The following is a 13,223-nucleotide window of genomic DNA, read 5'->3' as shown; positions in this document are numbered from 1 at the left end:
TCAGACAGGCATTTGAGAGAGATTAAGCCAGAATGCAGTAAATTAAGCAAGTCACTTACGTAAATACTGAACTTCTTTGAAGTTAAGGGGGGGAAAAAAGCCGCTATATCTAGAGGGTTGCCACTCCTAATGCAGAGAGGACACATGAAAGCCAGGAAAGAAATATTAGCCCACGTCAAGATTGTAGAAGAAAACCTACAGAAGTTATCACGAAAGGAGCTCAAAACAGTAGATCATTCAGCCCTGTGGCTCTTACTCATTCACAGCACTATTGAAACAAACTACATTTATTTGTGTGAACAATACTGCAGGAAGGAGCCTCTGTTTGCAGAGCATCTAGTCAGCAGTGAATGGTTCTGCAGCACAGAGGAAGGCCAGGAACACCCGCCACATCTTGTGCAATGCCTGAGAGGGTTATGCATGCAAAGCCTGGGCTAAAACATGAAACAATACTGCCTCTGCATTTATTAACATAAGACAGAGTATCAATATAATCCTTAGAAACATTCTCCTTCACGTGCATCACCCAGCAAATTGCTTCCCAGTCACTCCCTGCAGTATTCAGCTCCACAAACCCCTAACACATTCCATAAAGGAGAGGACTCTTCGGAGTTATTTTAAATTTACTCTCAGTTTCATTTAATCTTCTCTCATCCCAGCTCTCTGCAAAAAATTAGGTGGCTGATCAGTTCCTGCTTTGTCACTCACTCTCTTGCACGGTACAATCACAGCTTCTCTTGGGTGCCTTCTTTGTGGACCAAATAACAGCACTCTGGTTGACTGTCGCTACACAGAAACATTCCCCTTGGGCTCCCCAACTTTCATTAGCTCTTCTGCTGTTTGCTATTCTTTCTCTTTCTGGAAATGAGGCTACTTCAACTGAACTAATTACTCCAGGCTCAGAGGATGCTTTATGGGGGTGCTGAATTGTTCTCATTCTTCTCTCTGCCATAGCCAATACCCATACGCTTGTTTAAATAATGACAACTGCTCCAGCATATCAGTGCGATGTCAGCAGCACTGGTGAACCTTCACAAGAAGCAAGATCAGAACTTGTCCCTATGATGCTCCTCAGGTCACAGTCAATGGGAAAAGTAAACTAAGAAGTCATCATTTTCTCAACTCCCCTTAAATGCTCCAAAATGCATGTTTTCCCAGTGACTCATCCAACTCAGACCCTACTGGACCACATAAAGTGTGAATCCCGACCCTAGAGATCCCAGTGTGTCCACAGCACCTTCTTACTCCAGCCAGGGATGTCTTGGCAGAGCAGTGGGGAGTATGCAACATGGATTGCACAAGCTGCCTGTGGGCCTTGCAGCTCCTTTCAATAGTACAGGTCTAACTCTGCTCAGCAACCAGCTTTGTAGCCAGTTTTGTAGTTTGGGTGTGTTTGCACTGTTTGCATGAGAAGCAGTTATTAAGCAGGCAGCCGCGTTCCAGGTGAATTCCCAGCAAGTCCCAAAGCATAGTCCTATGTTGGGCAAATCAAGAGCCATCTAATCTCAAAGTGACAAAAGTGGGGGTAAGGATGGCAGGGTCCCTTCCAAAGGAAAACATCACCATGGCTGCGCCTCCTCCCTCCGAAAGAAAGTCACCTGCAATAGTGGCCAAGCACCCAGGGCCAGCCCAAAACCTTAGAAAATACTTTGTGACTCAACCAGCTCCTGCCTCACACCAACAGTCTGTAATTAAAGGTGTCTAGATAGCAACTCACCAGCCCTGATAAGGTGGTGTCTTCCCATCTGTCTGATAACTGCTGAGTCTCTCCACAACCTCAAGCTCTGTCTCAAGCCCTTCTTTCCATATGACATCCCTGGTCAGCAGAGAGGCAGAGCTGGCAGACATCAGTATCGCCATCTGCTCTGGCGGTTTGATGGTTCTCATCACCACAGGTCTCCTTATAAAACTCGCCAATTATCCCACGCATACGCAGTTTCTGTGTGCCTAAGAGAGGTGACAGCCCATATCCTCCCTGAAAATCAGTTTGACTATAAGTATGTTTAAGCGGGAATAAGCTTGAGCTAGAGTATTCTTCTCTTGTTGTATTTAATCCTGCTTTAGAAGCATTCAGCCACAACAGTTTAACTGCTGAGGTATGTCAGACAGCATCACCAACTTACCTACCTTGGCTCCCAGTTTTTGGCTGCAAGAACATTGCTCCATAAGTTCAGCATCCTTCGCATTACATGGGTGTTTATCTCATTCCTACATTTAAACCTATAAGATAGCTGAAATTACTCCTGATTGTCCTACCCCTGGTTCACCAAACATGCCCTTTAAGATTGACAGCAAGACATCATAGGCATTCACACAAATGGAAATTTTTCATTACAGTCTGCAAATTGCTGGTGTCTGCCCCTGCATTTAGTCAGCTTGCAAAACTGTTTTCACTATCCAAAAACATTTGATGCACAAGGTAATTTTTTTGTGAGCACAGTGTTATAATGAAGAACTAGCTAATAGGTAAAGCACAATAACAGGTCCTAACTACTGAGGGATCACTTTTTGGGGGCTGGGTTGTTGGGTTTTTTCCATATTAAAGGAACTGTGTATTTTGAAAGTCTTCTTCCTTACTGAGAACACTGAGATAATGAAACTGAAGCTCTTATTTTTAAAATCTAATTTAGTTTTGAAAACATATGCTGCTGGACTATTTTTAGTATTTTTCTTATTTGGGCCAGTGGAAATAGGCTAGCCAGTTAGGGCTTACAGGCTGCACCAAGCAGTGTTCACTTTGCAGTCTTTAAGCTGAACGCTATGAATCAGTAAAGCAAGTTTAAAAAAAATTCCATTCAAATTATAAATAAATATCTGTAGTGAGGTACTGGTACTGATCTTCAGTTTTGAAATAGCTTATTTTTAGCTAAACTAAATCAGGGCCTACTGCTTTGACTCAGGAGCTCAATTTGTTACAAACACAGAGTAAAATAATCTACCTACCCCGACTTACAGTGAATGATTCAGTGAAACTAATTTATGTGATACGCAGGCATGCAAAAAAAATGCTCCTGTATCACAAAAAAAATCTCCTTACCTCTCGGTGGGTACCCAAAATTACTCCAACCTCTGACATCTCTGTCCTTCCTGTTGGCAGCACTTCCCACCAAAGTCCAGCATCAGTCCCTGGGCACCTGGCCCACCTTAGTGGTGGCAGCTTGCCTTGCCACCGGCCATGTCCTCTGCTTTGAGGTGATGGAGAAGCAAAGATGCTCCACCTGGGGCAAAGGACCTTCAGCCTGGGGAGTGGATACGGCCCACAGCACCATAACCTGTTTTTCCAAATCCCTGCCAGATAACATCCTGGAGTGGGGTTTGCAAGGCTTGCTCAGCCCTCTGCAAGGAAAAGCCGACCTTCTTCAACTTTAGCTCCTTGTTCACAGCCAAACACAATATATTAGCAAAGGCACTACAGCCCAGCAGTGTTTATCCAAGACTACCACGGGGCTAGAGAAACTGTGAAACACTGTGGGATGCAAAGTTTCCACCAATTATTTGACTGCCTTGAAAATGCAAATGCATTCAACCATACCTCTGCTGCAACCCTGGCCCTGTTCACTTCCCCCACCTGGGAGCAATATTTCATAGCACAGTGCAATTTAAAACCAGAATGTTTTTATTAATTTTAACGCCTCAGACTCTCGCAGGTCCAGGTGCTGCTCCACAGCACTTGAGGACAGAAATCCAGTCCTTGAGGAGGCCTCTTCTCTAATCTTCTTGGGGGTTCCTGTTCGCCTGCTCGCTCATGAGCTGGTCCCAAGACCTTTATGTCTGTGTGAAGTCCATGTGCTGCTCACACGAGTGAGATCTATCCACTTCAGGGCTCTGGGAGCAGCCTGTGAATCTGCTGACCCAAAGGTATCACCCATGCTGCAACGCCTCTGTGAGCTCCTATCTCCTGGCAAGCATCCCGCCTCCCACTCATCCTGCAGCACTCACCCCTCCTGCACTTTCGCTTTCAGCTGCCTTACAACACCAGGAAAAAAGAGCTTATACCTGTCTTCTGTGCTTCCATGTATCTTTTGAAAGATTCTGGTATCAACATCCACGATTGCCTTAAGCACAATAGTAGGAAAAGCCCAGTCCCGAAGCGTCACACGAGCAAAGTTCCCACCAAGCAGATCTGTTCTGTTCACTGACGACAGACAAAGCAACCACCACAGATTTACACCAAGTCTGCATGAGAGCCGCCAGTACCAGAAGCCGGCCCAAAATGTTTGAACAAGTAGGATGCCATCTATAATACAGTGCTTGTAAATGGTCTGGAACTGACTGAAATGAACAAGTCCTTCCTCCCTCACCTGTCTCTGGCAGCTCGGTTCAGCAGGGTCACAATCATCTGTCCTGAGGCCTGTTGGTACAAGTGGTGTCATTTTTTTCCTGTTCCTCACCACCAATCCCGTATCATTTAACTCTAAACCAAACCAAAGCCGATTTATTTTCCTTATCAGTGATGAGCCAAGAGAATCCCCGTGGGAAACTGCAAGTGTCCCAAGCACCTTCTCAGCCCCCAACCTGGTCCATATATTTACTGAAGGATGACAACAGTCCTCTTACAATAAGTACCATATTAAAAATCCTCCTGGGTTGTTTCCTGGTACAACAACTACAACAACAAGGATACTGCTCACTATGAACTAAGCATAAGAATCAAGGAAGAGAATGAAATATCATGAAGATGACAGGCACTGCTTGAACAGAGCCCAAGAATATAGTTGTATCACTTAAGCCACGCTGTGCGACTTCCTCCTCACCCACAAACTGCCATGGTAAGGGAGTGTGATGATTTGAAAGCAATAGCTCAGTATAACAGGTTAAACTAACTAAAATAACCAAGACAAGCCTTGGTAGCCTCAGCAAGGTATCAGCATAAGTGCCTGTAACCCACCCATGCTGCTGAACTGATCCAAAGACAGATCCTTGTTCTTCAACTGCTCCCAAAAAAACACACTCCTCATTCCTGCTACCAAAACGAGCCCAGAGCTGCCTTCTCACTGACTCATTTCGCTTGATCAGTGGCCTCCTCGCTTCTGTTTTTTACAGGAGAGAGATGTAGCTTTATGGAAAGCAAAACAAGTGACTGACCACCTGATTGTATCTCCTCGCAGCCCACAACAGCAGGACTGCTGTATTACCTTCTGGGAAAATGGGAAGCTTACGTGCTGACAGACAAATGTGGCCATGCTGAGCCCACTGACAGGAACTCTTTGTTGTAGGAAATCCCTGAAAGCAAGGACAGACTGAGAGCTGCATTTGAGGTTTCAGCTGGCATAGTCCTCTGTAATGTCTGTGGGTTTTTTTCAGGCTGTCACCATTGAACACCTCTGGCAAAGTAACTACAGGTGAAGCTGACTGCACAGTCTCTGGGGTAATTTTGACTCCATCTGTATGTCTTTTAAAACCTTTAAAATACTTGTCAGGTGCATAACAATTATAATTACAGACTTATATGGAGATGGTGAGGAAGAAAACACGGAGAAGAGCAAAGGGGAAAAAAGGTCCCAATTTTTTCCTTTATGCCCTGCTGAAACCTCCTAAGCCCAGGCCAAAGGCAAACACCCTGCGGACAGAGCCACAGGCAGGGGTGCTGGGACAGAGGGACAGGCAAGATGGCACTACAGCCATGGCTGGACATGACAGCCCAGCCTGGCAAGCTGAGAGAGGCACCAGCAAAGCAGTGACAGTGCGAGGAGGCTGGGAATGTGAGCAAGCACTGATGCACACTGTGAAGGTCATACGGGAGATCTGGGGGCCGACAGCATGGGAAAAATCATCCCACAACACCCAGCAGCTGCTCATTTTGCTGCTCCGCAGTTAATGCAAACACTTGGTGTTAAAGGAACAGTCTGCTGGGCCCCAAGCAGCCGTCTCAGGCCAACCTGCTCGGCGATGCAAACGGTGGCAGCGCTGCTGCTTGTGATCCACGCGGCAAGAGAGCACATCCTGGTGACAAATCCCCCATCCATCCCCTCCTTGCTTCTTCTGTACAGCCTCTGCTGGGCCAGCAACAGAGCTATTTTGGGTGGAAGCCACTAGTTTCATTGAAGCATCTGAAAGGAGCCCCCACTCCTTTAGCAGTACACATTGGCCAGAAGAAATTACTCTGGACAGAGGATTTAATTCCCAGTGTCTACACTCTCCAGGAAACAGCTTTCTCCTCCTCTGGTGTCACCTAATTGAATGCGGCTTTCTCCTTTCACACCTTCACTGGGGTTAAGGCAGGAGGAAGACCATAAAGCTTTTCTCTGGCTTCTGAGAGAGGAGAACTCAGTCCCTATCCCAGATACAGGAGAAAAGGCTCAGGATTTACAAGTCCCAAGCTGGTGCACCCCTGAGTATTTACTCTGGACAATGTGGAAGATCTCTCACTTATAATAAGACAGCTTGGTTCAATACACACTGCACAAAGACCAAGACATGAACCATGGTGTCTTTTTCATTCAAATTAACTTCAAGCAGCTACAGAAGAGAGAGCATTTGAAGTAGCATTAGGCAAAGGTGCAAAGTTGTTCCTAATGCTCACTTGCTCCTTGTGGCACTAGCTCACAGGAGGGTTGAAAGACGAGGTGAAGCCTTGAAGCCTGTTATCATTCAAGAGGTGGGGGGAGAACCCAATATAATGCTAAAATTACACTGTAATTCCCCTAGCATGTTTCTTGCATATACAGTTGTATTTCCCAATCATACTTCTAAAACCTCATTTACATCAGAAACTAAGTGGTATAGCTGCAGCCCTAAAAATCCCTAGTGCTGCCACAGTTATAACTGCTATTAAGGTACTTTCCAACATGATAAAGGGAATAATCATTTTAGTATACATCATCTTTATGATTATTCTGGGTGTTTCTGATATAACCATTTCTGGGATTTTTTTTTTTTTTTTTACTTTAAACTCATAACTAAAACAAATTATATGAATAAAAATTTCCAGAGGGAAACAAACTTTCATCAGCCAGTCAGTCGAACAGCAACCTCCCACTGGGTCTCAGCTTCCCAGTCCCACCATTGTTCCTCAACCCTCACAAGGCAATGGAGGTCTGCAATGAGCACACACACTTTGAGTGTCGGTCTGTCTGTCTGTCCTGCTCCTGCCAACATGGGGTGTTCAGTCAACCCACCCCATTCCAGGGAAGGAGCACGGGTTCCTCACTGCCACCCAACCTCCCACCAGCATCGGTGGCCACAAGCCATGACTAAGCACAACCTTCCACCCCTTGGGCAGGTGACTGTCCCTCTCATCCAGAGAGGGTACAAATACACAACTTGTTTGGACAGGCTGTGGAAATTTGTTTGGGAGGTTGTCAGGTAAGAAAAATCGAGAAAAAATTACACAGCATTTGTTGCACCGCTGCTGATGTCAACCTCTAGGCAAGGGACTCGAGTGCCCAGAAGCAGATGGGAAAAATATAACACCAAAGACCCCTACGTATAACATACAGGCACATATAAAGAACTTCAAACTGTATTCCAGATTTATTTTTTTTTTTACCAGTGAAAAATAAGATAAAAATATAATGGGAGAAAAAGTATGTTCTTGAAACTGTAGTTAAAAAAAAGCAGCCCCGGAAAAAGGCATGAAATTCCATTTTGTGCCCAAATATTCCTCTATCATCCTAGCTGAAATAAGTTTTAGATTGATTTTTATGTTGCCCCTGAAGGCATCATAGCATCTTGAATGGTTCAATTACAATAGAAAGCAGAGAAGTAAGAAACAGATAACAGTATGCTCACCAGTAAAGGAAGGGAAAGGTCCCTATTACACACATGTATGCATACATGTGTCAGGACTTAAAACCATTAACTGATCCGGTTAAGCTGTGCTATTATATTGATATTGCTCATTTGCTTGGTGTCCCTCTAGGTCGCCTGGGTTAGGAAGGAGGCTGAGGTTAAACTGAGGTTAGCTGACACGTGTTGGTTGGCCAAGCCTGACCTAATCCTGGGTTTCTTCCTCGTTGTTCTGTCTTCCTCTCTAAATAGTATTAAGCATAGGAAGAAACCACAGGCACACAGTTGGGTTCCAAAAAACTATTTTTAGTAGCTGTACATAAACAGACAAGGCCAAGTTGTGCACACCGGCTGCTCTGCAAAAACCTCCTCCTCATGATCCCCGGTTCCCTCTGCAACACAAGATAAGGAGGACCTCCAAGACTGACATGAAAACAATCTGTTTTCTAAACTCTATTGTAATTCAAGTGTTGTCTAACACCTTTTCTCTGTCTAGTAAAAGAGGACCTTTATAATTCAGGGTAGGTGACTGAGCTACTTGAACCTGCCATCCAAGCATCCCCTGTGAAAATGAAACATGTGGACTTCCTCCTTCAATTGTTGCTGGATCCAAGACCTGGGGAAACTTCCCAGTCATCTCAAAGCAGCTCTCCGATCTGGTCTAAAAGTAGCGGTTTGATGAGCAATAAAGAAACAAAAATAATATAGCTTAAACCACAGAGGTGCCAGCTTTTACTGCCTTTCATTGAGTACACAATATTTTGCTCCCACTATTTCAAGGGAAATAACACTCCACGCGACTGTTACAGGATGTAAAATGTGTACTGTGCTGTTCAGAAAGAGCTCGTAATTGAAACATTTGAGTGCCAATGAAATCCCAAATGTAAAGTTTTTAATTTTCATTCAACCATGACATTAAAATTCTGGTTGTGCAGGAGGAAAAAAAAAAATAATTTACTACTTCAGAGTGCTTTTAAGGTCTATTCTTTCTGATATAGTAACTAGGATAAACTGAGCCAAGATGCCAGCAGCTGCTGGCGTACTCCAGTGGCTTATTCCTCACACCGCTGTCTGCTTCTCCTTTGCCATCCCTACTCCTGTACCACATCAAGAGGTTGTCAAGAGGCTTATCAAGGAGATGGGTCCTGCTGCCTGCCACGCACGGAGTGCCACCACCTTCACTCACGTGCCCTCAACCCCACACAAGGAACAAGCAGGCTCCTGTTGGAGAGTGGGGCTCCTGCTGAGGCAGCTGTCTGAGCTTGGGCCAGATGCACCCCATACAAACCCAGCAGGCTGAAGCACCCACCAAAAGAACTACCTCAGGTATCCTCTTTGTCCGAAGGCACATGACCATCATTTGTAGGAAGCAGAAGGTTATCCTGCAATGCTGATCTTATTCAGCAGCTTCCAAGATGACTGGGTATGACACCAGGCTAAAAAGCTCAACTGAAACCACCAAACACTCTACACAGCTGACAGGGAAGCCCTGAAAGTCTGGTTTGTGTCTTGAAGATCCTCAGACCATCTTCCCCAACACTCGTGTTCACAATCTATATCAGAGCAATCTCAGACTAGATCATGCACAAAATCATGTCCCATGATCTTCACGGGTTGCCTGTTTCGCTGTCTGGATGGAATTTAAGGTGTTGAATTTAGCCTGGTAAAGTTTTGAAAGTCTGACATTTACTTACCAGAGAGACACCTCTCCCTCCAAAAAAAAATGCCTTCGGATAAGGTACTGCTAGGGGCCCTGCTTTTGCACAGCTTTCTTTACCTCCCCTTCATTCAAATAATTTTGGCTATGGTACCTCCAGAACAGACCCTGACTTTGCTTCTCATTTACGTCTGATTGACCAAATCCACTGATTTTAGTGCCTCGGTGTCCATGTGCCACCCAGCTGGGGAATGGCACCCAGCTTTATCCAACCTCCAGAGTAGGAGACCTGTCTCTACTCCTGGAGTAGCACAAAAAGATGTGAGAAATAGTCTTCTAACTATTAAGATGCTTTATCTCAGTTTTCAAGTACTGAGTATAGAGGGAAGAACTTGTGGTTATGCCACTATATACAGATGTAGCTTCCAGCAGTCCTAGCCTCCTACCACAGATTGCCCAAATAGTTTTGAGCAGGTCAAATAATCGCTCACATGAGATCTCCCCACCTTTTAAGTGCCTGAGAAGGAAAGATTTGCAAGCAACCATGGAGCACTCAGACATCAAAATGGTGAAGACTGTATAAGCAGATACATATCTCACTGGTGAAGAAACAGACTGATGTGTTTAATGGTTTATAATGGCTGTTTTAGTTGCCATGAAAGTACTTAAGAGCATGCAATGCGCCCTTGGATTAAATCTAAATAAATGTAAACAGCAATAAAAAATGGTTTTTATTACAAGAAAGCCTGACTCCTGTTCGCACCTGTAACTTTAAATATACATAACAGGATGCCAAGCTATGTATTTTAAGATTCTAAAAACCAAAACAACATCACAGTCATTTGTATAGAAAACATAATGACACAGGGAGAGAGGTAAAACAAAATGGACAACTTGCTTGGGTCTGGTTCAAACATCTTAGAAAAATGCCATTTGCTCAAGTCAGGACTGCACTAGCAAGGAGATTTGTGCCAGGTAAAGCTATAACAAAATGGAGACGAAAACTCTGAACCCTGTCCCTGGAAGAGAGATAAATGAGAGTCAGAATGAAGTTCATTTAAATCCACTGAGCTGATACCGAGGGAGTTAGAGAGATCCGCAAAACAAAATGAAAGGCTTGGTAGGAGCCTGCACAGCCAGTGCTGCAATGTCAGAAACGCAACACAGTGCCATCTGAAACCTACAGGCACAGCATCAGGATTCGAGGAAAAACAACCGTGTCACTCGTGGGGAAGACGTGCCTGCCTGCAACAGCGCTAGAATAAAGCGCAAGGGTCCTGCAAACACATCTCTGACAGCAGATGCATTTCGAGGGAAGGTTCAGCAGAGCCTCTGGGGAGGACATCCATGGCTGGAGTAAAACTGACAAGAGGAATATAATAGAGTGCATCTGTTTACACCGGAGAGGAGGATTTGCCCCTTTCTTTTGCTCCTGCTTGGCATCCTCCTTTGGGTCTCTTATGGGAGAAAAGGTGTCTTGACACAATAGATTATTACCTGTAATGCACCCTCTGTGGCTATAACAACTTAACAGGGCTTATCTGTAGACCTGATCTAGACTTCCAGTTATCCTTGTTCTCCCAGTTCCATTTTCCCCCCAGTATTTGCATCTGAGCTTGACAGGTATTTTGTATATAAGCTGAATGAATAGAAGCGTTTGCATGTGCCTGTGCACGCTCAGGAGAAAACCACCCGATTTTAACTCGGATTCCCTGAGAGCCAGCCCATTCCATTTTCCCTTCCCTGACAGAGGGAGCTGAAATGAGAAACATCAACTTTGGGATCGTGCTCTACCAAACTGTAACACATTAAAAATATTTGACTCTCCGTTTAAAAGCGGAAAAAAAAAATCTCCAGGAAGTTGATGCATCACCGTGTTGCATCTGTATCAAGCTCTGGGTAAACAAGCACCAACATGAATGAAATCTGTCCAGAAAAACTGCATTTCAGCGCCAGCCACGCAATCTCTGGCCAAACCACTGCATATGCAACAAAGTTTGATCTCGCTTGCGAGCGCTCAGCTGCGCTTCTGCCATTTCCTGTGGAAAACTGAAGCTCTGAACGATGTCTATCACCCAACGTCGGCCGACACCCCTGCCAGCTGCCCCTAAATACACCCCCTCCCGCGCAGGCAAGCAGCCCCGGCACAGCCAGGCGGGGATGCTCGGCAGCTCCGGGCCGGGCACCGCCGGGAAGGGGCAAACCCGCCGCTCTGTCCCCTCCTCCCCACCACGGGCACCCCGGCGGCGCGGCCCCGCCGCAGCCCAGCACCTCCCCGGTGACAGATGCCGCGGCCGCCCCAGGCCCGGAGGGACGGACAGGCGCCTGTCGCGGGGGTCCCGCCCCGGTGCAACAGGTGGTCGGCGGCGCCCGGTCCCGCCCCGAGACCGCACTCACCGCTGGCGTTCTTGCCGCAGATGAGGTGCTGGTAGGGCTGCAGCAAGCCCCAGAGCTCGGGGTCATTGTTGACCGTCTGCTCCAGCGTCTCCAGGGTGAAGCGGGGCGCCTCGCCGCCGTCCTTCTCCTTCTCGGCTGGGGTGGCGGCGGCGGCCGGGGGGCGGCCGGGGAGCGGGGCGGCAGGGCCGGCCAGCACCCGGGCGTGGATGTCGCGGAAGAGGCACTCGGTGCCGGCGGTGAGGTAGATGGCGGCGTGCTCGTGGATACGTAGGGCCACGCGGCTGTCCACCATCCAGCGGTAGAACTTGCCCACGGAGAAGGACAGCCCGCACCGCGCCGACTTGCCGCGGCTGAAGCGGTCGCCGCCGCTGCTGCTCATGTTGTAGAGGGAGAGGGCGCCGAGGGCGGCCGCCGTGCAGCGGGCCGCCAGCGTCCAGCCCAGGACGATCTCCATCGCGCTCCGTACTTCGTGCTTGGTGCACTTGGCGAAGCGGAGACTCAGCCGCTGCGCCTCCCGGGCGATGCGCACCAGTGCCCGGCTCACCAGCGTCGAGAGCCGCGCCGCCGCATCCCGGCTCCCGGGGCTGGCAGCGGCGGCGCCCGGTGCCCGCGGCTCCCGGCGCGGCGGCGGCAGCAGCAGCGCCTCCACCTCCTCCAGGCTCCAGGGGACCTCCTCAAGGTCGGGCAGGAGCCGGGAGCACTGCTGCCCCGCGCAGTCCAGCACCTCGGAGTCTTCCGCTAGGACGGTGTTGACGGTGTCGAAGCTGTTGTGCCGACTGTGCATGGAGTCAGTTAGGTGCGGCCAGCAGCTTCCTCCATAGGGGTATGCGGGGTGCGAATCCGAGCAGCACAGCGACAAGTTGGAGGAGCGCACCGAGTCCGCCGCGCCACCATACCCGGAGTCCAGCGTCAGGTCTTCCAGAGTCCTCACCGCCGTCTTACCTCTCCGGGCCATCGCTGCACTTCATGCTGCACCCGCGGGACCCGGGCGGGGAGCGGTTCACAGGAAAGGGGGAGAAAGAGAACGGGAGGGCGCGGAGACACCCTCCAGCCGCTTCGCTTCGCCCTGCCGGCCGCAGCCTGCTGCTGCCACCCCGCTCCGCTCCGCCAGACGCCAGCGAAGCGGCGGTGCTGCCCGCAGCCTGCTGCTAGCCACGGCCCGGCTCCGGCTCCGGCTCCGGCTCCTGCACTGCGCCGCGCCGCCGGCCCGACACCGCAGCGCCGCGCCGGCCGGGGGGGCGGGGCGGGGCCATGCAAAGCGCCTCGGGCTCACGGCCAATGGGACGGCGTGGAGGCGGAGACATGCAAAGCGCCGCTCCCTGCGGCCAATGGGGCGGCGCCCTGCGCCTGGTGGCACCGCCCCTTGCCTCCGCGGGGTGCGGAACCGCCGCACCGTACAGCGAGGTGCGGGAGCGGATCCTTAAAGTGCGGGGCCGCTGCT

General features: G+C 48.6%; 1 protein-coding gene across 3 annotated transcripts in view; it reads right to left on the bottom strand.

The window, feature by feature from the left end:
• The window catches only part of ABTB3 (ankyrin repeat and BTB domain containing 3), a 183,749-nt gene extending 170,785 nt beyond the window's left edge, over positions 1-12,964 (bottom strand). For all 3 annotated transcript variants that reach the window (XM_065852216.2, XM_065852225.2, XM_071798863.1), the window contains exon 1: positions 11,783-12,964. In XM_065852216.2, coding sequence (XP_065708288.1) covers positions 11,783-12,737 — 955 coding nt within the window. In that variant the 5' untranslated portion in view covers positions 12,738-12,964. The remainder of the gene's footprint in view (positions 1-11,782) is intronic.
• Positions 12,965-13,223: the final 259 nt, after the last annotated feature.

The sequence above is a fragment of the Patagioenas fasciata genome, chromosome 1 (assembly GCF_037038585.1).
Source record: "Patagioenas fasciata isolate bPatFas1 chromosome 1, bPatFas1.hap1, whole genome shotgun sequence".
NCBI lineage: Eukaryota > Metazoa > Chordata > Aves > Columbiformes > Columbidae > Patagioenas > Patagioenas fasciata.
This window is presented reverse-complemented; position numbering and strand designations above follow the sequence as displayed.